The sequence below is a fragment of the Acanthopagrus latus genome, chromosome 2 (genome assembly GCF_904848185.1).
Source record: "Acanthopagrus latus isolate v.2019 chromosome 2, fAcaLat1.1, whole genome shotgun sequence".
NCBI lineage: Eukaryota > Metazoa > Chordata > Actinopteri > Spariformes > Sparidae > Acanthopagrus > Acanthopagrus latus.
Window position 1 is genome coordinate 26,576,153 of NC_051040.1, and position 25,121 is coordinate 26,601,273.

At 39.9% G+C, this 25,121-nt stretch overlaps 1 protein-coding gene across 1 annotated transcript in view; it reads left to right on the top strand.

Annotated features, from left to right (window-relative positions):
- Positions 1-25,121, top strand: part of zgc:153039 (uncharacterized protein LOC767698 homolog) — a 65,332-nt gene that overhangs the window by 17,170 nt on the left and 23,041 nt on the right. Inside the window, exons 7-9 of the mRNA XM_037074739.1 lie at positions 12,321-12,478; positions 16,759-16,841; positions 24,994-25,118. Of these exons, the coding sequence (XP_036930634.1) occupies positions 12,321-12,478; positions 16,759-16,841; positions 24,994-25,118 (366 nt within the window). The remainder of the gene's footprint in view (positions 1-12,320; positions 12,479-16,758; positions 16,842-24,993; positions 25,119-25,121) is intronic.

A 25,121-nucleotide genomic window follows, 5' to 3' on the forward strand; every position in this document is an offset into this window, starting at 1 on the left:
CAAGCACTCAGACTAGTCTATAAACAGATGGTGAATGACTGTCAACACAGTCAAACATAGCTGTAATCATTTTAAATACAGATGATTCACACATAATCACAAACTTACAATGTTTTTTTTGTGTGTTGTTTACAGTGTTCAAAGTATTTCATTTTTATATGTATGTTCAAGTCATTCACCGTGCAAGTGTCATGCTTACACAGGCAGGTTCACAACATTCTGATTTATGATTTGAGAGGCTGCTTTCAGTTATTTTAAACATTTCCATGAACACAGTCATGTCAGGGTAACAAATACCGTGCCACGTTTAATCAGCAAACTGAAAGCTGTAGTCATAAACTCTCCAAAGGAAACGACTCAGGAGTTCTGAATTAATCTAAGAAGTTTATCAGATGATCCTCGTGGGCAAACGTGCATGTTAATGTTGAGATGCCTACATCATTTCTGCTGCTGGAGGATCACTTCAGGTCACGTCATTAATATTGTCCTCATTAAGGAAGTATTTCACTTTCTCATCCCACTGTTATTGATCAGGATGATCTATTCCGCCTGATCCACAGACTGAGATCCACACACACACACACACACAAATAGGGATGTGTAGCCATGCTCCTCCTCCTCCTTCTCAGTTTATCAGTTTTTTTTTTCATATCCAGTCAAACAGACTTGTAGATGGGACAGATGATTGTGAAATGGTCAGGCAGAGGGTCCAGCAGCCGAGGATCACAACCTGTTCCCTAAATGAAGACAAGTGTCACTGGTTGATATGTGTCAGGCCCCGGTGCACCTGGCTCTTAAAGGGAATGGGAGACGACACTCGGATTGGTTTGATTTATGTTCTGTCCAAAACACACATGACTAATTCACAGTCTAGATACCACCTCTTTGTGCCGCACTTTTATACTTCACTAGATATAGTAAGCACGATGAACATAATTATGACTATGAAATAATAATTATGGTTATTATTTCATACTCATGAAAAATTATTAATTAATTCTAAGGAGCAATGCAAATTATATTAAAATGCCCTAAAGAACATAGTGCAACATGCATTATATACTGAGAATTTTTTTCAAATCAGTCTGAAATATCTTTATTTAAACATAAAAAAATATATTTATATCTGCTCACAGCTTGATCATAGTGTGTTCAAAACCATTAATTAACTGTCTATGCTATTTGTAAATTCTTCATTAAATGGTTACAATGAATTTGAAGATTAAAGGCAGCGGTCATGTGACAGAATGTGTTTTGCATGATAGTTGACTAATGCTTGGTGACATGCTTCATCACAACTGGTTCTGCATGTGCTGAAGAATTTAAAAGCAGGTTTCCACTTATAGTTTGTAGATAAAAGCTCAAGTAAAATTTGATGCCTGTTGCAGTTTCTAGTCTTGTCCAAGAGGTGGCAGTCATGCTCTCTTACCAACCAGCTATGCTCCCTTAACGCAGATGACTTAGAGTGACAAACTAACCTTTACATAAGTTCTTCTAAATTGCTACCTTGTGCAAATTGTAGTTCTGCATCATAGCTTTAAAAGGCAAAGTAGTTAAGATCATATTTAAAAGAGAATGTCAGGAAAATGAAAGAGCGGCCATTGAAAATAATTTCCGAGGAACGATATGTGCATCTTTATAACTATGTATGTGTGTGGTGTGTGTGTGTGTGTGTGTGTGTGTGTGTGTGTGTGTGTGTGTGTGTGTGTGTGTGTGTGTGTGTGTCTACACTCTGATGCTGTTGGTTCGGTACACAGGAGGGATGTCAGTGAGCGCTCATTATAACGAGGTATGAGGTTGTTTAACCCCGGGCTGAAAGCATCAGCCAGTTCAGACTTAGTTTTAACATGACCTGTTACATGACATACCTCAACAACTATTACTCCTCCATTATACCCTGTATGTGGCTTGTCTCACTGCTCATATTGTTCCCGGAGAATCATTGGCTGATGGCTTTGTTGGGTGATTTTTTTTGTTTTTTGTTTTTTGTTGTGTGAGTCACAGAATTTCCCAACATTTTAGAAATACAAATACACTCTTCATGTTTTCAGAATCATCCCAGCTACATAATTCAGTGTCTATTTGGATTTTACACCCACTTCACAGCGGTATCCCCGTGACTGTGTGATTGACTATGCAGATGCACTGACAATACTGAGTGTGTGTGTTTTTGGTTTTTAACAGTCGTATGAGCGCATTTTCTGCTTCACAGCTATTAGCGCTGCAAAGAAAATGAAGCTCATTTGGATGTGAAAGCCGTGCGACTGGTTTCCAGGTCACTGTTAATAGAGCGACCCCATATTTTGTCTGTTTTTGAGATTATCGCTGATGATATGCCACTATGACGAGAGGGCCCGCTGATGATGGCGATGAAGGCCGAGGGGATGTGAGACAGAGGGGGAATCTATTAACCTCATGTGACCAGCTAGCCAACCATGACAGATTGCCCTGTCCCTACTTTATCAAGCTCTTTTGATAGTGTGTGTGTGCGTGTGTGTGTGGACTTGGAACTTAAATCTTAACAGTGTTAGTGCGAGGGCTCATTCTGTTGCTCTATAGGTTTTTGTTCTTTAATTACTGGTTTCATGCCTGAATATTAGCTAACTTGTTTCGTGTGTGCGGGGGAGTTTTGTCTTGGCTTGATTGACTGCATTTTGTGTGTGTGTGTGTGTGTTTGAGAGAGTGAGAGAGACATAGAGAGAGAGAGAGCGAGAGCGGGTGCTCATACCATGCACACATGTGCTTCCACAGCACTGTGCGTCTGTGACCCGTGGGCTAATCCGCCCTGCGCTATAGAAAGCTTTTGTATTAATAACGGACTTGATAATTATATTAATTTGAATCTGCTGGGCCTCCTTTTGTTGTGCTATCTCTGACATGCAGCCTCGTCAGTGTGTGTGCAATCCGCACCCCCCGAAGTGCCTCTGTCTCTCATCTCACTTCTGCTCACCCCCTTCACGCACACACTGCATCTAATTCCTCTCGCTTTTCCAGAAAAGCCCCCGTTTTTCATCATAGCACTTTTCTTTTGTCTCTCCAATCTCCCCAAAAAATATTCTATATATTTCTGCCGTGTCTCTTGTCTTGTCACCCACACACTGTCTGTTTTAGTTCCTGTTTTCTTTTTCTATATTTTGTCCTTTTCCCCACCCCACTCTGGTTGCCTTTTCAATCACAGACTTTTATTCACTTTTTACTCTTTCAGCATCTTCTGTACTGCTTTAGACCCCATGACTCAACAACCTTTACCTCTTTTCCAATGTGAAAAGGGATCAAAGTTTCTTAGCCATAGTTTATAGACGTGATTGTTAATGTTGCAAATCACCATCGTCATCAAGATATGATATTGTTTCTTTGGACAAAAATGCAATGTTTGCTGATATCATAAAGTTGGTACAATTTCGACTTGGTTAAGCAATCGACATGAGTCGATTTCATCTGCCAGTTTATCACAATCAGTCAGAAGAGGCATAAAAGAAATGAACAGCAAAAAATTGGAAAAATGTGCATTATTTTAACCACTAAGGTGCAGTAAAGTTTACTTTCCATTGGCTCCACTAACACACTAAAACATGGCTGAACAACGACAACATTTAACAGAAGGTAAAAATACAGCAAGTGCCTAGGAGACATTATTAGTCACCATTAGTCCCCATCATTAACTTAAGCCTGTGGAACTTTACATAGCATTAATTAGCCTAGCAGCTAGCAGACTTTTTCTCCACTCATTCTTACACACTGCTGGTTTAAGTCACTGCATCTCCTGATGGAACAGCATAGATCAGTTTCAGCCTGCATGTACTTTTTTTCAGCCTAAAGTTGTTGAAACAGAGCATCTAAATTTGCCTTAGTGGACTGCTTAGTCAAACACAGCAAAAGACATGTGCAAATCTCCAGACACCAAAAGCATATTGATGTCTTCTGGCAAATTTGTTCCAGAAGTATGCACTGCTTACTTGCACAATCCGCTAAAGCACGTTGAGCGTCATTATTCAATGTTTTACTTATATCTTTATAAAGGGGACCTGTGTGGTGCCACTCAAGGCTGAAATACACTTTTTTGCTTTCTGCCTATTTATAAATGAGAGAATCCATCATTTCACTCTCACGTCTGTATGCTAAAAATGAAGGTACTGTAAAACCCGTGGTAACAGCTGGCCTGCTATCAACCCTACAGCTCACAAATTAAAATGATATATCCCTTTTGTTTTAAAAACCTATGTGTAAAAAAAACAAGCTGGGGTTTTATGGGGTTTGGAGATACGTGCAGGAGCTATATCATGTGAGTGAGTTCCTGGACTCTCCTCACTTATTTGCTTTCACTCAGCTAATACATGTTTTTCTCAAATGTAAAGCTCCTCATTTGTTTTAGCCTTGGCCAGGAAAAAGTCAAAGAAGCAGGCTCTGTTTTTTTTAAACCATTAGAGACCACTGTAAGGACAGTCACACTACTCGTGTCACTTCTTTTCACTTTATTTTGGAGGTGCAAAGGCAGAGTAAGCGTGAACATGGTTTTTATGTAGTCGATGAACTTCATGGCTCATTCTTTTTTTTCCTTTTTTGGCAGAAAAGATTCAGGACCCTTGTGTCTGACCACACACTCTCATTCATCACTCCTCCTCATTCTCAGGCTTTCTGCTCCTCCATGTCCAGACTCTGGCCATTGTAAGGCAACAAGTCCAGCATCCCTTCTCCCCTCACCCTCACTCCCTCCTTTTCTCCTCTCCCTCCTTTTTTCATCTTGGCACTATCACCCCACAGCAGCATTCCTGGCTTCCCTTTCTCCTTTCTACCCCCTCTCCGTGTCTATCATTCATCCATCCATCCACACAGCCATGTTGCCTCCTTTTGTTACTCACCCCATATCTCTCCACTGCAGAGATTCCACTCACTTTCACCACCTCTCTCCCCTCTGTTTGTTTTTAGGATGGTAACAATGGTGGAAATGCAGGCCAAGTCTTTAACAGCATGTCCAGTCTGTATTAAAAGCAGCTGGGATTGAAGAGAGAGATGCAGGGATGGAGAGCAACAGTGGGAGAGAAGGGAGAAGGAAAGTGACAGCTGTTTTGATGTCAGGCTTTTTTGAACATTTTAAATGGGCTGGCAGGTGCTTTGTGTAGTCCATGAAAGATATCAGGTACTTTATTATAATTGATGAATACCTCACCTGTCAGATATAAGAAGCTCTACTTGAACATTTTGATCCGATTCCACACAAGCATTAATGAGCGAAGAGCAGAAGTCTTGATGTTACTTGTGGTCTTCTGTACTTTCTCATTCAAGGTTTCCTTAATCTGTCTTTAGAAAGAAATGAAACATATTTCTTGGTTAATGATCCACAGTTCAATATAAATGACAATTACAGTTTTTACTATTGTAATTTGAACCCTTGATGACTTTCACAGCGAAATGATGATTAAAGTAAGATTTAAAGTGCAATTTTAACCTTGAAACATTTGTTGACAAAAGAATCTCAAGGTAAATTTAGTAAACCAATGAGACACTGTGCAAGCACTCTGATGCACAACATTAGCTAAATATGCCATTTAACTTTTCCATGTAAAAAATAGAGCTCTGGCACATTCATCAGTCAGTAAGCCTATTTGTTTTAATGCCAACTGTTGATCTCATTTGGATTTTAAAAAAACGCTGCACCCATGAAATAGATGAGTGTCGTTATGCCTGTGTTTGGCATATCACTGGAGACTTAACCTGTCAGTGGCTTAATTGCTGTGGCTGACCACTTTAAGTGAATTACATTAATCACCTCATCACAATGCGATGTGCTGCTGGGAAACACTGGGTCCTGGCATACATGTGGAAGTGGATGACAGTAGTCACTCCGATTACCTTTGCGGACCAGAGTACACGCCGTCATGGGAACAGCCCTGAGGTCTTGGTCATAGTCATTGTCAAGATTGTGACAAAGATCTCCAATTTACACAGATCCCAGTCCGATTGATGTTTGGGATCTGCCCTAAAGAGTCCAGTCCACCAAGGCCCTACCTTACAACTTAAAGTCTTCAGAGGATCTGCTGCCAATGCGCTGGTGGCTGCCACCACAGGAAACCCTCAGAGGCCCTGTTTTCATGCCTCAGTGGGTCAGAGCCAGGTCTGATACACAGTGGGGTTGTCTTGGATCAGATTTGTTCATGGATGTTCCACCGATGCTTGATCTGGGACATTTGGAAGCCAGGTCGACGCCTTGTGCTCCTTGTCATGTTCCCGGGCATTCCTCAGCAGTTTTAGATGTGGGAGGGCACAGTGTCATGCTTGTGCAGCCACTGCTATCAGGGAGTGGCACCAAGGTTTTCCAGGCAGACAGTGTGTAATGAAATTATCAACTGAGCTGATTTACCCTAAATACCAGGAAATAAAATGCCTGTCAATATTGCTGTCCTGCTTCAGTCTATTCCCTGTTACAAGCATCGTGGGTAAATGATGGTGTAATACAAAAAAGTGTCTGGAAATTGGCACAAAGAGTGACTGAATAGAGTGGAAGAAAATTGGATACAGGGAAATTGAGAGCAGCCGTTAAACAAGATGACAATATCTGGAAAATACTGTGATAAACATTTTTGAATATGAGACCGGGCCCAGAAACTCTGCGGAGTACATGCGAAGAGTTGGGAGAGAAGGGAAGGCGGGTGGAAAACAAGCGAGGGAGGAGAGAGAAGGAGGAAGGGCGGAAGTGTGTGTGTGTGTGTGTGTGTGTGTGTGTGTGTGTGTGTGTGTGTGTGTGTGTGTGTGTGTGTGTGTGTGTGTGTGTGTGTGTGTGTGCGTGTGTGTGTGTGCGCATTCGTGCATGCGTTCGCAGAGGCCTTGTTAGTTATTGATCCCATTTAATAATCCTTAACCACAGTCTGCTCCCCTGAGAGCACTTAACTCTCCCTCTCCCCCTCTCTCTCTCTGGCTCTTACAACCCCTCTCTGCCTCCCTTTTACTTTCCGCCGGCCTCCTTCTCCTTCTGCTGCTTCTTTATTTGTCTTTATCTTTTCCTCGCCCCTTGTGTACCATGGCTACACACCAGGTACCTCCAAGGTCAAGGTGAAGTGGGGCTAAATACCGACACTAAATCCCACCAGTAAAAGGTTGTAGTTCTGTGCCGGTGCATTTGTTGCTATGCAGTCGATTCAGTCGTGTCTAAGAGGCCGAAGCTTATTCAAAGCACACCGGACCAGACACGGACTCTGTAAAGGTAACGCAGGTCTTTTGTGAAATGACATCCACATGTTCAGGCTGTCAGTGTTGAGACTTTTTAAAGTGTGCTCTGAAAATGTTGACACTGGCACTGCTGGAAGAAAGAGTTCTCTGTTTTTTTCCCAACTGGCATGGTGGAAAATTGAACCATTAGATCGTCACCTTTTCATGTCATGTTATTCCTTAATACTTATATTATTACTATAATATCTGACACTTTCATTTCAGATTTGATTAAGACAAAAGTGCACCTTTACAAAGAGGACATAGTGTATTTTTCCATTTAAGACACAAGGAAAATAAACAATAATTCAGCAATTGTATGACTTATTTTGACCTTTGTAAAGGTCCGTAAAAGGGCCATTGAAATTAAATCCATGCATAATGTAATGACAGAACAACATTCAGTTGTAACTTGTCTGTACTTGTCAAAGATAATTCTGTAGAGCTGGGTATTGCCAGTGATTTCTAAAATTGATTTGATTCCATTCACAATGTCCCAATTTGATTCTGTTTCCCATTTGATTTTACTTAATTCAGTTCGATTCAATATCAGTTATGTACAAATTCCAATTTTGCTTGGATTGGAAAGAAATTCTGAGAGAACTACTGTCATGCTGTATGTTTTACAAGGAACCCTCTAAACTATTAAAATTATTATTTTATTATTATAAAATTATTAAATCTAATTAAATTATATTATTAAATTATTAAAAATACAGAAGTTTTCATTAACAATTGAATTAAATGGTTTCAGAGATTTGTGGTTAAAATCTGCCTGAGGAGAAATGGATGAGATATAATGATTGTAGCATTTTTTTTTTTATTACTAATAATGTAATGACAGATGTAGGCCTATAAACAACACAGGGAAATAAGACAAAGAATCAAGACCTCCCTGTTTTATACAAACTGTGTGGCCATGTGAGTTTGTTGTTCTGAGTTCATCAGTAAATCCCTGTCCCTGTGCAGATGATAGAGGATAAAGGACAGAAGCAGCGTGCTGTATTGAAAACAATACTGACTGACAAAGCAATGCAAAGCAACATTAGCATTAATTTGGTGTTGCGTTTATATCCACCTGACAAATGAAAATCCAATATTTAACTCTCCTTTTACTGTTGTTTCTTTCGCTTATAGATGTCTGACTGTATTTGGGCTTGAATCCAAAACAATGATCTAAAATAGGCGAAAAGCACCACAGAAGTACAAAACTGGCCAGTAAATTCCAGCTGGTTTGTCACTACGAGTGACCTTTTTTACATTATACGAAGTAATTAATTTCACTGTTAATACTGACAGCAGCTCCAGGTGAAATCCATATTTTGGGCCAGCTAAATTAGTTAACATCTGAGTTGTTTGATTACAAGAGCAGAAACATTGACTGTAATTGGCATTCAGCTAAAAATAACATCAGTTCTGTATCCACGCATCCCTGTTTGTGAAGTCGCTGGAAGAAGGACAAACGAAAGAAAAATGCGATGATATATAAATAATATCCTCTTCATGTTGATGGAGAGACTCATAAGAGGGAATAACCTTTTGAATTGTAGAGAGAGTCACAATATTGACTAACAAGGCCATCAGGTCCATATTGCAGAGACACAAATGGTCACATAATGGCGTTTTGAGCATTACAGTGATGTTAGCCATAATTCGGGGCCATCTCAATAACTATGATCCGACTTAAGCCTTTTTTCTCAGGATCATTAAACTAGATGATCCACAATCGTTATGTTAGTGCTGATGAGGACTGACCTCGCCCTCTGAGAGCTGAGGCGACTGTGTTTGTGGTGAGAATTCTTACACCTGTGTCATTACACCGTACACCTCAACACACACGCTCACTTTTTTCCCTCCCATTTCAAAACGTCGAGGATAATTAATCCATAATGTTCAACCGAAGCGCTGGTGAATTATCAGACGCACAAACACATGAAATGATGGATTAAAAGATGAATACGCATGAATGCACAAATGAGGGCATGAATAAACGTGATAAACAAATGAGCTAAAGGATGGAGTGGGCCGGGAGGAGCGAGAACAATCGGCCCAACGATCTCTGCGGGCTCCTTTTAGTCCTTTTAGCTTTGTTTCCTCCTCGTCTCTAAACGAGCTCCTTTAATCTGTCACTCGCTCCCTCGCGCTTTTGTTCCCCTCTTTATTTGGATGGCAGAGCTCATTTCAGCTGGATGATCTGATCAATAATTACTATCCAGGCCACACACACACACACACACACACACACACACACACACACACACACACACACACACACACACACACACACAAACACACAAACATGCAGAGAGAGTCACATGTGAGCAGTATTCCCTTGGCAATGAATACACAGCATTAGAAGAAATTATAAAACACAGAATACATGTAGTTGTTCCTTCTATCATGACCCCACACATGAACAACAAACTCCCTCTCTCTCTCTCTCACTCTCTCTCTTTCAGACACACATGCATACACACACGCACACTCGCACATAAATACACACACCATTTGTCATCACTGTCACCCTGTTCGCAGCGGCTTTGTTTTTGAGAGCCAGTTTGGAAATGTCAAGCTTTTCAAGATTTATTTGGTTCTGCTGCACGTCAAAGAAATTAATAATCAGCCCATAATTTTTGACCCACATCATCACTCACCTCTCACACACAACTTTTAATTCCTCATCATGCTTAGCACCTTTTTTATTTATTAGTTTTTTTAGGACAGTTCTCTTTTTTTATGCAACAAAGCATACTGAGACTCTGGTCTCTATGTGTTCCTGTGTATGAGAACACTCAACAGTTTTTTTTTTTTTTTTGTGGTGTTGTGAATATGTCAGTGAGTCTGATTAAAGCAGTGGTTCATAAACTTTTTACTGCAGCGCCTGCATGTGCGCGCGCACACACACACACACACACACGTGCATACACACACACACACACAGTCACGCCAAATAAATAAAGTAGTTGGCATTTCCTAATTTCCAGGGTGATGTTAACTTCTCCAAGAACCTTTGTTTATTTGATTTGTGTTAATGCAAACTGTGTGTGTGTGTGTGCGCACGCATGCGTGCGCGAGTGTATGTGCGTGCACGCTGCCTGCCTCTCGGGCTCCTTGTGAAATAATAGTGTTCTCAGATCTTTGGATGGAGTGAACAATACTTAACAGGGCCATGATAATAAGTATTAAAATCACTGGACCTGAAAGAAAACGTGGCGAGACTCTTAATTACAAGAGAAATAAAGACAGAGAGGGAAATGAACGGAGTGAGGGAGCGAGAGAAAGAATGGCCAGTGACACTAGTAGAAATGAAATGAGTGGGGGAGAAGTGAGACAGAAAACTATGAAAAAAAAAAACCCTTGAGTGGTTTTAAAAACATCATGATGAGGGAGATGGAGGCGATGAGGGAGGGGAATAGATGGATTGTGTGGTGGGTGTGTAGTGAAACAAAGAGAGATTGAGATGGATCAAGGGAGAGGAAGAGAGAGAGAGAGAGAGGGAGAGAGAGAAACACTTGGCACTCTAATTCTCCAGTCTCTTGCTGTGTTGTATTGGAAAGAGGTGGGGGGCAGGTCGCAATCACGCAGACCCTGCTGTGGGTTTTTTCGTACTCTCTGATCTCTCTTTCTCCGTGTCTAGTGCAGCATCTCCTGAGCACACACACGTACACGTACCTCCCCGCTGGACTGAGTCCTTATTCCAAGATCTCATCATTAAGCACGCTGGCAGAGTAATCATCACTTCCTCTTCAATCTTGTTCTTTTTCATTGGACACGTTTCCCCCCCCAGAACAAATGAGTTTAAAATGACACACAACCTTCTCAGACCACTTGATTTTGATGTCCTGATATGAATATAATAGAACTTAGAGTTTATCTGTGTATGAATCTAGAGGCGATTGTTTCCTCTGCAGTGCTGTGGTATGTGGAAGTAGTAGACATAAGATTTTGGCTTTATTTGTGCCATTCTTTATTCACTTTATCAGTGTTGCCATCCTATAGTCACAAACAGCATGTCCTGAAAGTTAAAGTATCCTCCAGAAATTAATAGTGTCCAAAATATAATGTAAGCTGTTCTTCTGCCCTCTGATGAGAGCTCTACCTCTACTTGATTTATGAGACAGACACCCATATCTATTCTTGGATATGAAAATATGAGTACAGTGTGAGTATAAAAATTCAGTAAAAATTTAGAGGCCAGAATTAATTTTTAATCACGGCTGCAGAGATGGCAGTGTGTTTCTAGGTGGTCAGTCCACCACTGTGGTCCAATTTTTTGATGGTTTGCCACACAAGTTAGTCGTAGTTGGTACAGATTATTTATGGTCCCTAGGGTGAATCCCCCAGAATTTGGTGATGACATGAAACTTATTTCTTCGGTCATCATGAGGTTGACATTTGTTTTTTTTGTGAGTAAGATATTGTGACAGTTGGATGGATTGGCAAGAAATTTGGTGCAGCCATTTATGTTTTCACATGGATGTATTCGAATAACTAGCAGATTTTTCTGGAGCTTAAGACTGTAACAAATGCTCTTCATCAGCAGAATGAATTAAGTCAATTGTTGACATGTGGACTCGCATCACCAAATTGACTTCCTCTGTGCGTTGCCTTAAAAATTAAGAATGAAAGGTAATTCTTGACCTTGGAATTAAGTCAAATTAAAGTCAAATACTACTATGGTTGCGATTACTGCTAATTATCTCAAAGTTCAAAGTTCAAAGTTCAAAGTTGGCTTTATTGTCAATGCTGCAATATGTGCAAGACATACAGAGAATTGAAATTCTGTTACTCTCTATCCACAATGAGTGTAAAAAAAGTAGAAGTAAAAATGAAAAAATAAAGATTTAAATATAGATTTTAAATATATACACGGATGCAGTGTGTCCTACAGGACACATTTTAAAGTTAAATGCATCAATCTGGTGCACTTTGAGCGTAAAAATTAAGAGGTTATATCATGAATAACAGGATCAGAAATGAGAAAGAGATCAATCAAGTATATAACCCTAAGCTTTGACTCTGCTGACAGGTGATCTGTCCATAGCGAAAGCAATACAAATTTTCCATGCATGTTTATTTAAGTAATTTGTTGAATTGTGTTCTCCAAACCTTCACAGAGTCCTGCTTCAGAGTGATTATAGTTTCCTAAGAGACATCAACATCTGGCATCCCTTTGTCACAGTCGGTGTGTACTCCTCCACTCTTTCTGCTGCCATGAGCAACCTCATCGGAGCCTCACGCATCCTCTACGCCCTGGCCAGGGATGACTTGTTTGGTAGGTATAACACCCACTTCTTGTGCGGGACGAATTGTCTCTTCAAACTGCTGCTAGAGTTCTCGTTGAGGGAGAAAGGCACTTGGCCTATTTTGAATGTTTATTACATAATTCAAATGTCTCCTCAGGGACCCGGGTCTGGATCACTTGAACCCAAAGTACAGTTCATTTGATTAATGTGAACACAAATGTATCGTTGAAAAGGCGGTATCGAGTACGGTTCATCTGTACTGTTCATATCAGGTGTCAAAGCAACTATACCAAAACACGGAAGTGGAGTACTATGACGTGGGTTGATGATGCAGTCAGGGGGCAGTCATACTTGCTGTACAAAACAGTCGTACCTCATCTGATCCCATCTAGATATTACACATTTCATAACAGGTATTTTATTTATTTTTAGATTGAGATTGATCATCACAGTTTGGGCCAACATATTGATACCTCAGCATCAGCCACCAAGCTTAATTAATACTTTTAGTCTCAAACCTTTAATTCTTCAGTACTCTGTACTTTTGTTTTCAGCCAGTGGCTTAGTAAATGAATGAACTTCAAAACTTTGAGTATAAAATATTTTGGAGTTCTGCCCATTCCCGATTCAGTAAATGCTCTAAGTAAACATTTAGACCTTGAGTTTAAATCTTTCTCAGATTAAGAACATTTCCCAGTATAGTGAGTGTAAGGTAGATTTATCATGTAATACCTCTGGCTTCCAAGGCAAAAAGTTGAATTTTCCCCAATGCACTTTGCTTGCAGGAGTTGAGTGATTTATTTGTTTGTATTTCATGTCATAGATGTGTCATAAAACACATGATATGATTTAAATCACATGTGAAATGTCACTTGTGTAACACTTTCGAAGAGTTGATGATTGACCCTCATATTATTTTCATTCTTCACTATTTCCACCTCTTTTTCACATGTATAACCAAGATGAGAGACTGTCAGAAGATGTAGGACCTTATCTATATCGTAAAGTGCATTGAATTTATACAAGACATGCAAAAAAGAGCAAGGTCTGGAAAGGGATCTAGAAGGCAAAGTAATGGAGCCATGAGGACTCTGTTTTCTCCATCTTCATGGTAAGCCCTTCCAAACAGGCAGCAAGTACTTTAAGACCTTCAAGACATTGTTTGATGACATGTTGTACCAACTATTTCATCTTAAGAATACTGAAACTTTAAAGATATATGGACTGTCTGTAAGCTTTATTTTAAGAATCTAATCTAATCTAAGTGACAAGGAACATAACTCAAAAACAATGCAGGCCCTATTTAATCGATCTATGGCCGTGGTCTACTGTCCATGGCACGAGTACATGTAAGGTGTGTTGATCTCCCCTTTGCCAGTTAAACGGCAGATAATCTGGGTGCGAAGTAAGATGCAAGGTGCAAAAAGGTTATATTTTGACTCTTGATTATTCATAGGTGTTTTGGGGCATAACTTAAGCAAGTGTCATCTCCCATTGCCTTTAAGAGCCATTATTTAAAGCTCTTTTAAACAGCTGCACTCATCTTCGATGTGGGTCAGGTAAGTGGTACTTGGCTGCTGGACCTTGCTATTTCTCAATCGCCTGTCCCATCAACAATTCCAAATGCACTGATATTTATTGGAGGAGGAGGAGCGCTGCTGCACATCCCTCTGTGTGTAATTGTGATGTGGTGATCAGGCGAGCTGGGTCATAAAAATCCTATTAATAGTGGATGGGATGCGGATGGGGACATACGTCTTTAATGAGGAACGTAGTAATTATGTTACCTGCAGCTATGCTCAAGCAGCGGAGAGGATAGGTGCAGCTCTTAATTAGGAGAGCTGGCATGTGCATTGTGTAGCTTAACTTCGTTGATTGTTTAGACCTTCTGACTCTTCAACAGAATCAGTCAGGATCTTACGTTGATAAATGCTCTGACTTCTTTACACATCAAAAGGTCCCACAATCACAGTTCAGGCCAACTCAGTGGAATGATTCCAAGGGAAGCAGCTGTCCTCCCGATTAAACTTGAGCTCCATCAGAGTAAAAAATCTGTTATTGCAGAAGCTTTAAGTTTAACTCTGTTTCCGCTGTCCTGTCTAGTTTATAACCACAGATTTTGCTGCTTAGCTTTGCTGCAGTAATGACTTATTTCTTATGGAAACCTTTTAAATGACTGACAGCAGCGTCTCTGAATCGTTAAAGCAGAGTGTACTGATATTTTGAAGCTGTCTGTCGGCACATCTTACTATTCGAATATTGAAAAAGGAAAAATAGCAGGGAAAATACTGCTCACCATAGACAACAAAAAACTGGTATGATGTCAATGGAAGTCACTTTGTACTACCTCAAGATGGCCATTAGTGCACCTGACCACGCGTCATTTTACCACAGGTGGGTACAAGTACCTTTACTACTTGTACAGTGTGGGGCCTGAGCACAAAAACAGCTGTATTGGTCAGAAACAATAAGACTGGCACTGCTCTGTGCTCCCCTTGCTCCAGGATTAAGATTGGGCTCCTCGAGCTGCCTTTTGCTCCTACGTACATCAATACTGCCTGCTGCCTTGTCATTATTAATGACTGAGCAACTTCCTTATCCAGTCCTGTGCTCATTTATTCGATCAGCTGCAAATATATTTGGCCTGTTTCTGCCTGTGTGTGTGGCTGTGCGTGCGAGTGTGTCAGGGGAGGTAAATGACTGCATAAGTGTGTGTTCCTCCATGTAGTGATTAGCTGGAGCAGAAGCAGATGATTCCGTCTGTTCAACAACAGCCAAAGGGTTAACTTAGATTAATCTGTTTCATTAAGACTCAATGACTGTGGGACCATGAACGTGTAATGGTCTTGTAGGAGGGATAAAATGGTCAGGATGACCACACTGTATGTGCAAGTGTGTGTGTGTATGTGTTGTTCTTGCTGTTGTCATTTCATGCATGCTGCTCACAGCTTAACCTTGCCACTGTCCTATGCAAACGGAGTGATGGATGGGTCAATTTTCCAACACACACACGCACACACACACACACACACACACACACACACACACACACACACACACACACACACGTAGACTTCTTCCATCTCTTTTTTCTCAATAACTCGCTAATCTCCAACTCCTTCACCTCTGTCCTGCCTTTCTCCATCCTCTCCATCACTCAATCTGCCCCTCTCAGTGGCATTGATTTGACTTTAAAGTCTCACTGATTTAATTCTAGTCCTTTATCTGCTGTGAAATTTAGACTTAAACTCAGACTCCTGCTCCTCCAACAGTCACCTCCCTCCTCACCACCCCTGGCCTAACCCCATTTTGAGTAATCCTTCTTTTTTCACTTCTTTTTGTGTTTACTGGGTCTGCCTTTAATGTGTAACTGTGTAGGGCTGCCACACCACTCTACATAAAATATGGTGTCATGTCACAAAGGTTTTTTCATACATGACATTTCATCTCATGATGATCAAAGAAATGAGAGGCTGTATGTAAATGAGATGTTGCCCAGCAAACCATATAAGGTATTAAATAAAGTTACATGTCATCGTAATTTGTCTCTGCCTCTGTCTCGCCCACCCACTCACTGTCCTTCCCTCTCTCGCTCTCTTATAATTACATGTATTTCATTTAAAATGTCAGTAACATCAGAGACTGCTCCAGATATGATCTGATCTGTAAACTATAATGTTGTCATTGCCCATCTGAAGACTGATGTTCAATAGTTTGATTTTTGGTGTCTTACACAAACTAAATACAACATGAATTATAAGAGAAAAAGGAGCAAAAACCATTAATTGTTATAAATCCCTCAGGGCCAAGCTAAAGTCCTTACAAAAACTCTTCCGTGCAGCCCTCCACTGTTCTGCAGTCTTCCAATATTCTGTTTCCTATTTTATATTCTATCTTGTGTGAATCACTGAGAAATTGTCTACTGGCAGCAAACATTGCATGAAAAGTGAGTGCTTTTAATATTTCATGGTGACTTGTGGAAAGCAGTGTCAGAAATCATCAGGAACAGCACTGAGGGAGGCGTCAATAGAAGGGCTGAAGTAGAACTGTGCTAGTGTGAAGTTTTACAGGTATTGACAATTGAACAGTCTATATCTTTTTTCATCTCATCATCAAACACAAGGATGGTGATTCATGACATTCATTCTCTCTGTGATTAAAGCTTCTTTTCTTTATACATCAAGGGTTTCAATGATTTGTGTTTTGAAGGTTGATATTGATATTGTTATATGAAAGCTGCTACTAAAGAATGATAAATGTAATTTTCACCCCCATTAATTTTCACCATGATCTTTGTTCATCCCGGTAGGTAAGGTGTTATCTCCAGCTAAGAAGACGTCCCACAGCGGTAACCCCTGGATGTCGGTGCTCATCTCCTGGTTCCTTGTTCAGGTTAGTGGAGAAAAGCCATCAAAGAAAGTTGATACGTTACTGACTGCAGTCACCCAAAGGAAAATCACAACAAAGCTGCTTCCACTCAAGGCATCAAATCTCAAAGGCACTGACAGCACTGGCAGATTTTGTTGTAAAATAAAATGTGACCAAAGTGGTGTCTAAGGAGAAACTGGGTGTAGAAATCACATTTCTTCTTCAGACACAACAATTACACTCCTTTACTACCCTCAGGTCTACATTTTGTTCAAATTCCAACACTCCACCGCCTGTTTGACTGAATTCAAGTGTTTGTTGGCCTAAAAATAGAGAGCTTCAAGGGGTCAAGAACTCTGATACTGCACCAGCCGTGGACTTTGTATTAAATATTTCAGTGAAATCAATAAATCAAGGAGAAATTCCTGCTGAGCTACGGGAGCGATGAAGCTTAGTACAAAGGGAAGGAAGAGAAGCTTCAAACAAGCTACTATTATTTCTGTGTAATAGGTTGGCAAGGTAGTTGGACAAAATCAGCCTGAGCTGCTATTGTCTGGATTGTGCAGTCTTGTCATAGAAACTTTCCTCTGGCAGAAAGGTCAGAAAGTGCTCCTGTTTAATCGAAAGGATTCTTCCTTCAAACACACGTGATTCCTTCAGGGAAAAAACTGGATCAGTTTGATGTTCCTGTGACTGCTTAGTCTGCCTCCACACAAACATGTTCTCCATGTTGTTAATTTGTACATTTGTATCAAATGCATAATGCTTGAAGTCATTAATTTTGTTGACTAATACTTTCAAAAAAAGTGCTGCTTAACCATTGAAGTGTGTTGGGTTTAATAGTTTTCAGTGAGTTTCCCAGAAAAGTAACTGAATTGTTTTCCACCAAACAGATCTTACTAAGGGGAGAAATGCTATTTTCCATTGTCTTTTTAAAAGAAATAACTTTAATGTAGGGCATCATGTTGTACTAAATATATCACATTGCAATAATTTGTACAGATATTGCCATATGATTCATGATTAATGGGGATGATTATTTTTGCATCACACTTAATTCATGTTTGTATTGCAGAAAACTATAACAGTCATAATGATCTGACATTTGTTGGGGGTCTGTACCAAACAAACATGTTTTCTTACATCAGTAGAACAAGACTTTTGGAGCAGTGCATCTCTGCAGGACAACAGTGCTGTTTCTATAAAGCTTTTTATCACATGTGACCATCCTCAAAAAAAGTGCCGCTTTTATGATTTGAATAATGGCCATATTAAGATTTTAATTACGTTTCGATTTGTTTTATGTTTTGTTACACAATTATTTTTTCTCCTGATCACTATTCTAATTGTAATTGGAAAATCAGATCAATGCACTTTTCTTGAAATAGTTACAAAGTGTCCTCACAAAGGACATGAGAGGCAGTAATAATATACTTTCTTAAACAAGAAGTAGCAATGCAAATTGTGAACCATTTTTCATTCCACGGTCTAAGTGCCATAACAGCATATGTATGTTGACCCTTAGACTTAGCACACCACTTTATGATTAATAAATGGTATATTTATAGTATTTTGTATTTATTAATCAATCTTAAAGGTTCATAAACATCAGTTGAAACTTGTAAATGGCCAGCAAATAATATTTATAATTGAACTATACAGTATTTATTAGCCAATTAACAGTATTACAAACATCAGTTGCTACCATACATGTCATACAGTTACTTAATAAATGATTTATAAAGCATTTCATTGTTTGTTAATAGTGAAATAGCTATTAACTCAAGTTTATTTAACTATACAAGGTTACCATTTATTTATGATGTTATTAAAAAAGTGCTACCGACTTCGGAACTGTGTGAGGAGCTTTTGCCCCCAACTTCAGTGAGCTCCCTCGTACCATTAGTTTGTCAGAAATATAGCTTAAAGCCAATACATTTGAGCACAAAGGATATATTGTTTGGCAGATATTACCAGTCACTGCTGATTTTGTCGTCTCGTAGGAGGGCCACTTCAGCAGTTTCCATTATTGACGTAATAATACGAAAATGCAAACGGCAGATTGTATAGATTTATATATTCAAATAAATGTATATGGTTGATGCACTATCCTACTGGGTAGGCAAAAGTTTGTCCAACTCTTAAATGCAGGTCTTCCTTTAACCATTCACTGTGACTTTAAACATTTGGAACATGAGAAGGAAAGGCATCATTTCCCAAAGTTCCTCAAAATTAGTGTCTTGTGTCTAGACAGGGACCGATTAGCCAGAGGCCAGGAATACAGTTGTATTAGAACAGCTGAAATCTTCCGGTAGTGTTTTTTCTCTTCTATTGTGTCTTCTACGTGGGGGAGAGAAGTCAATGTAGACTGAGAGGAAAATATTGGCAGAAGGGGTGGAGGGTGAGGATAGAGAGACAAAGAGGAGGAGGATCTTAAGAGCAAATAGGCCTGACTATCCCATCATTATCAGAGGTGAGTGTTAAAGGCTGAATGGCTTGTCATTATTTGTGCTCCCTCTCTCTTTCTCTCACTCTCTGTCCCTCTCGTCCTCCTCTCTTCATCCCTTGCCTCTCTCCATGAGTAGAGGAGGAGCAATTAGATGGAAATCGTTAGCTGCGCTGCCATCGCCATCAGAGATCATTGACTCTCTCGTCTGGTTTCTCTCTGCCTCTTCCTCCACCATTTGAATGATTCACTGATGACAAAAGTCTGATTGTAATCTCGCCTGGAACACTCACACACCGCAGGATTGAAAGGGAAGGAGGAGGAGGAGGAGGGGGATGGCACAAGCCAAGGCTTTCTATTATTGGACTTTTAAGTAAAGGGAAAATAAGCGGGCTACAAGAGAAAGGAGAGATGAAGAAAAACAAAAAGTTTGGATATGTGAGGTGAAGGTAAGTCTGGTCTAGATTGGATGCAAAAAATGGACATTGCACTTGAAAACACTGAGTTTCACATATGGAGCCACTTTTCTCAAGCCTTAAATTCATAGCTCCCAGTGAAAATTAACACCATGCAAAACATTCTAAAAAGCAATCGATCTAAAGCCCTCAATCTAATATTTGCTTGAAAAAAAGCAATTTGAGAGCCTGTGTGTTAAGGTGCCATCATTTCCAGGTAACCCTTCAAAAAGAAGGAGAGATGGATAGACCGATGCAGAACTATAATCTGCAGTGCCTGCTCAGGCCTGTGAGAGCTGACCAGTCAGAGCAGAGTGGGCTTTTTTGGAGGGCAGAGGTGCTTTTTCTCTGAATATTAAAGCATGTAAACATTTTCTACTAGTTACCCCAAATATTTTGTATGAACCTGAAAATGAGCCTATAATGGGTCCTCTCAAGAGTCCTAACTTTTACAGCCAGCGTAATTTTTTCTTTTCATATATAATTGATCCTAAATTAACAAATCTTTGTACAAATTCAGTCACTTACAGCTTCAATAATTGCCCCAAAATCAGTTAACTGCAAAAGTTTTGTTTAAAATTGTGTTAATTACTCCTCACGTAATAACTTAAGAAAGGATTCCTTTTCTGTAACTAATTGCTTCATGAGCCGTGCTGCATCTGAACCCAATTGCTACCTGTAATCTGGAGACATTCCTGGAAAATGGTTGGCAGTTGTTGTTGTTGTTGTTGTTGTTGTTATAGCCCAACGCATCACTCAGCTGCTTCCACACAGTTCGATTCAATTTGATAAAAGTGTCTGTGTAAGGCCGCTTATTTCAGTTTCAAATTTATGGCAATTTATGCACATGGCTTTCCAGTAAAAGCAGTCTTTCAAATTGAGATTTAGTGTGTGTGGTTGCGCGCTCACACACATGTCACACACATCACACTCACACACATACTTTGTGCGCTATGACAGCAATTGTCCATGCAGGCCTGTGAGTTAATGGCTAATTAATGCTCTAGTAGAGCACGCACCCAAGGGAGCGCTGGAGAGACTCCCACTGACTTTGACTGCCAGAGGTCAGAGATGCTTGCTCACCGCCTTGTCTTTTTCACTTGTCTTTCTTTCTGTCCCCTCTCTTTTATCCATCTCATTTTTTCTCTCCTCTCTTCTCCATCTTCATTGCTCCCTCAGTTCATCATTCTTTCTCTGTTTCTGACCGCCTGTCAATAATGTGACATCATTAATCTCAATTCCCCATCATTACCTTCTCTCCTCTCTCTCCCCTTCAGTTTACTTCTGCTTCATGGTCACAAAGTGATCACACAGTTTCTACTTTCTTTTACTCTGTTAATACTAATGAAATGCCCTTGAGCTCAAGAAAATGTACTCCAACTCCAGCGCAGTCTCTCAATGGCCAATTGCAAAAGGCATGATAATTGGAGGGAAAGACTATACTCTGTTCCAGGTACAGTGCTGTCTCTTTGTTCTGCACCATCAGTCTCAGCAGCTTGCATACACATAAAGAAAGCACATTTGATGATAACACATCCACAGAAAAGGTTTCATTCAGCGCAGAAGAGCTAATGATGGTCTTTGCCAAAATGTTTAATGTCTATGCTCACTTAGTTTTCCTCCACCAAAGTAAGAAGGTGGAACGGAAGGTGGCAGTTGAGAAGTTTTCCATAGTTATAACTTCAAAGTGTTTATGCCAGTGCTCAGTTCAAAACACAGTTGTAGGTCATGATTGCAATTTAGACACTGGATGAATAGTTCAGCTATAGTTCTTATGGAACTGTCTGATCGCTCTGTTTTAGCTCCTGTCTCTTTAAGGCGGCCCTTCCAAAAAGCCCAGTCTACTCTGATTGGTTAGCTCACAAGTCTGTGCCAGTGCCACTAATAACAGCAGATGAGCCAAACTAGACGCTAGACATATATTATGCAAATGTGTGACATGGAGACCTAATGTCCTGCCTAGAAGTCACAGAATATCAGGTGAGATTTCTGATGAGGGTGCTTCAGGAGCAGTGTTTTCTGTGGGAGAAAGGAGCTTCTATTGGTGTAGATTTTGACCTTTTACATGCACAAGAACCTAAATAACACACTAAAGGAAAAGCACAATGGGTCTCCTTTAATGACATTTTTAGTTATTTCCTGACAATGTGGATCAAATACTTAAATTAAAAACTTAGAAAGACTATGCCGTTGTCTGAAATGAACAATGTTGTGTGACTGAAATAAAGTCTGGAAGTCGTACATCATCCTCCGAGCTTGTGCAGGCGTGCTGAGAGGACGGTTTAAGGAGCTGTTGAGGCACCAGCATTGTCAGCTAGAAAGCAAGTCATTTATGGAGAGAGATTAGTCTGAAAATGATCTTCAAATGAAAAATTGCATTTACAAATGTGTCCAACAATTTGTGCCTAATTTTTTGGTACTCACAAATGCGTGTTCCATTCCACACACAAGTACGAAGCAGTTTGAACACATATATAAAACACAAATGCACCCATTACAACCTGAACAAATACAAATATTGTATACAGAGATTTTTACTCATTTTTAAAAGCTTACTGTATGTATAGATATCTAAAAACATGAGTGACTTTCTTCTGTATTTATTTACAGATTGTTAAAAGTGTGTGCTTGGATCTCCTGATCTCAAGATCCACAAATGCATGCTGCGTTTAAGTACTAGTAGATATTTGGGCTTTTGCACACACATATAACAGTCTTTAAGTAAATACAAAAAGTGTCTTTCTGTAAACATAGTAAGCTTTTTGCAAGTAAAAATGAACACCTCTAGTAGCAATGCTAATGATTTATTTCCTTTTTGAAATACAAACGTTAACCAAACAACAGGAAGAATCTCTGGCTCGAATGGAGCTTTACAGCTGCACCAACCAATACTTCTATTTTAACAAGCTGTCTGCCTGGCTGTAAATGTGCAACTGTATGTAACAAGTTATCCAAAGCAGCTTTATGAGGTGATAAGGACTGTACATTTGCGTTGTGTTGGCCTATTGCGTTACCCCCAAATGGGCAAAAAATTCAAACAATGCATCTTTAAAACACCAAATTCTGCTTTGTTGACACAAATATCCGCTCGTTCTTACATTGTAAATCTTACAATGATTGTGGTTATTATAGCAAAATGTAATGCAGACGAAACAGTTAGAAGAGTTACCATGGATGTTAAAGCCAAGAACAAAAGTAGTGGGTCACACACAGCCCTGTTCACACATAGTGATGTCAGAGAACATGGCAGTGAGCCGTACTTCTAATGGGGTCATCATTTCCTATCTCTGTTAGAAGTCACCTACTGCCCCTCAGTTAGAGAGGAGGGGAGAATCTCATACAATCATGCACAATCAACACGCATCAGACTGAGAATTTTAATTGTAGCTCGACTTGGCAGCTACGAAGCTGCTCTGACTGACGTAGCCGAGCGCATGCAGCCGATAGCATCTTAATTCAAACTGAACATTAGCCTCAATCAGTGGCTCCAGAAGTGGAGCCTGGGGACCAGCTGAGGTCCTAAACTGGTCCCCTGGAAAACGGAGAACAAATTAATTTGAATTCTTGCTTCCTAGATGTTGCTAAAACTCTATCCTTGCTGTCACCTTCCAACTACAGTGCAGACAGATAGTCCTATCTAACGGCAGGAAAAAGGTTCCTTGGGACCAGACTGGACAAGTGCTCAATTATCTTGGGATCCTTGACTCGAAAAATGTGTGGAAGCCCCGACCTTGATAACAGACTACTCAAAGCCCCTGTGTGTAGAATTTGTATTTTTAATTAGAACATTTTTTTTTGCAAATAATTTTGAATGTATTTGTTTATTTTTCCATGCAGGGGAGGATTCTGATTCTCTACCATTTATTTGCAGTTGCCAGGGTTCAGATCTGATTACCGGTTCTGTTTTGGATCTGGTTCACAGTTGGCAAAATCCCCTCGTTAACTAAACTCAACTAAAAGAGATTGTCTCTCATTTTTAATTAATAACAATGTATAAAGCAATGTATAAAATGCTTAGGTAGCAGGCATCTCATGTGTTGCCAGCTAAGACCTCAAACAGTGGACTTAAATTTGACGCAGGGCAGCCATGTTTGGATTGGTCCATATAGTAAGATTAACACTTGATGTCTTCAGCTACTCATTTCATTTTCAAGTTGTATCTGCAGGATGTGAATACTAGGCTACCACTTCAAATTATAAATTAAGAGATACGAAGAAAATTACATATCTAAATTGAATCTTGAATTGAGTTTTGGTTATAGTGATTAGACTGCAGTATTATCAAAGATTCACCGCTAACATAGCTCCGGTGATAACCATGTTTCATGACCTATAAATTCTTCGCAATACAAAATAAACCTCCTTTATTTTGTGAAATATAAACTTTTATCATCAGGCAGCAGTATCGGAAAGTGTTTCCGTTTTAATCAGCAGTAGCCTAGCAAGACTCCGGAAAACAGCATGAAGCAAACATTGTGAAACAGTAAAATAAAGTACAAAACTGTAAAGATCTAGAGACCTAGACACAGGTTTCCTGCATGGACCTGAGTTCTGTACAACACGCGGTTGTTTGAGGGGGAGAAGGGAAGTCATCATCATGCGTTCGATGGGGTTGCACTATGTCACCACCGTCTGCTTGGAGGGTGTGCTTTGGTCCTGCTAGGGAGAAGATCCATCTTGGGCGTGGCTTGGCACAGATTGACAAGCTTAAACTAACAAGGGAAATGCAAGTTAGATTTGACTGTTTTTTCACATCTATCGGCTGAAAATGGAACATTTTCTTAAATCTCTGCACGCATATGTATGAGCATGTTTATGGTATCATAGATATTTGACAATGAGGGAAAATTAGCAGATGGCGTTTTTTTTTTTTAAAGAATATTTTATTAGGAAATGTTATAGAAAAAACATTTCGGACACGGATTTCTAGAGGAGGTCTTTCACTCACACACTGGAGGGGCCTTTAAGACTGATACATGAGCCATTTTCCAAATGAAGGTAGGTGACACTGCGTTACTTATAAATCAGATGTTTTACCATCTGATTTTTACTTGGGATGCACATGAACATGCAAATCACGCGCCTGACTTCATATTTTAGAGATTCGTTTTGGAGAATGAAAAGTAGGTTGGTGTCGGAAAAGGTCACATGAGGAAGGCATTAAAATGCGTTCCTCTGTCCCACTTTGGAATGACTGGTTGCTATGAATGTTAATCCTCTATCTCTTTTTCCCTCTTTCTTTCTCTCCCTCCTCTGCGTTGTTCTTTCCGTCTAGCTGGTGCTGTTCTCAGGGAAACTCAACACCATCGCCAGTATTGTGACCATTTTCTTCCTGTTGGTGTATGCTGCCGTGGACTTGGCCTGCCTGGCTCTGGAATGGGCATCTGCACCAAATTTCAGGTA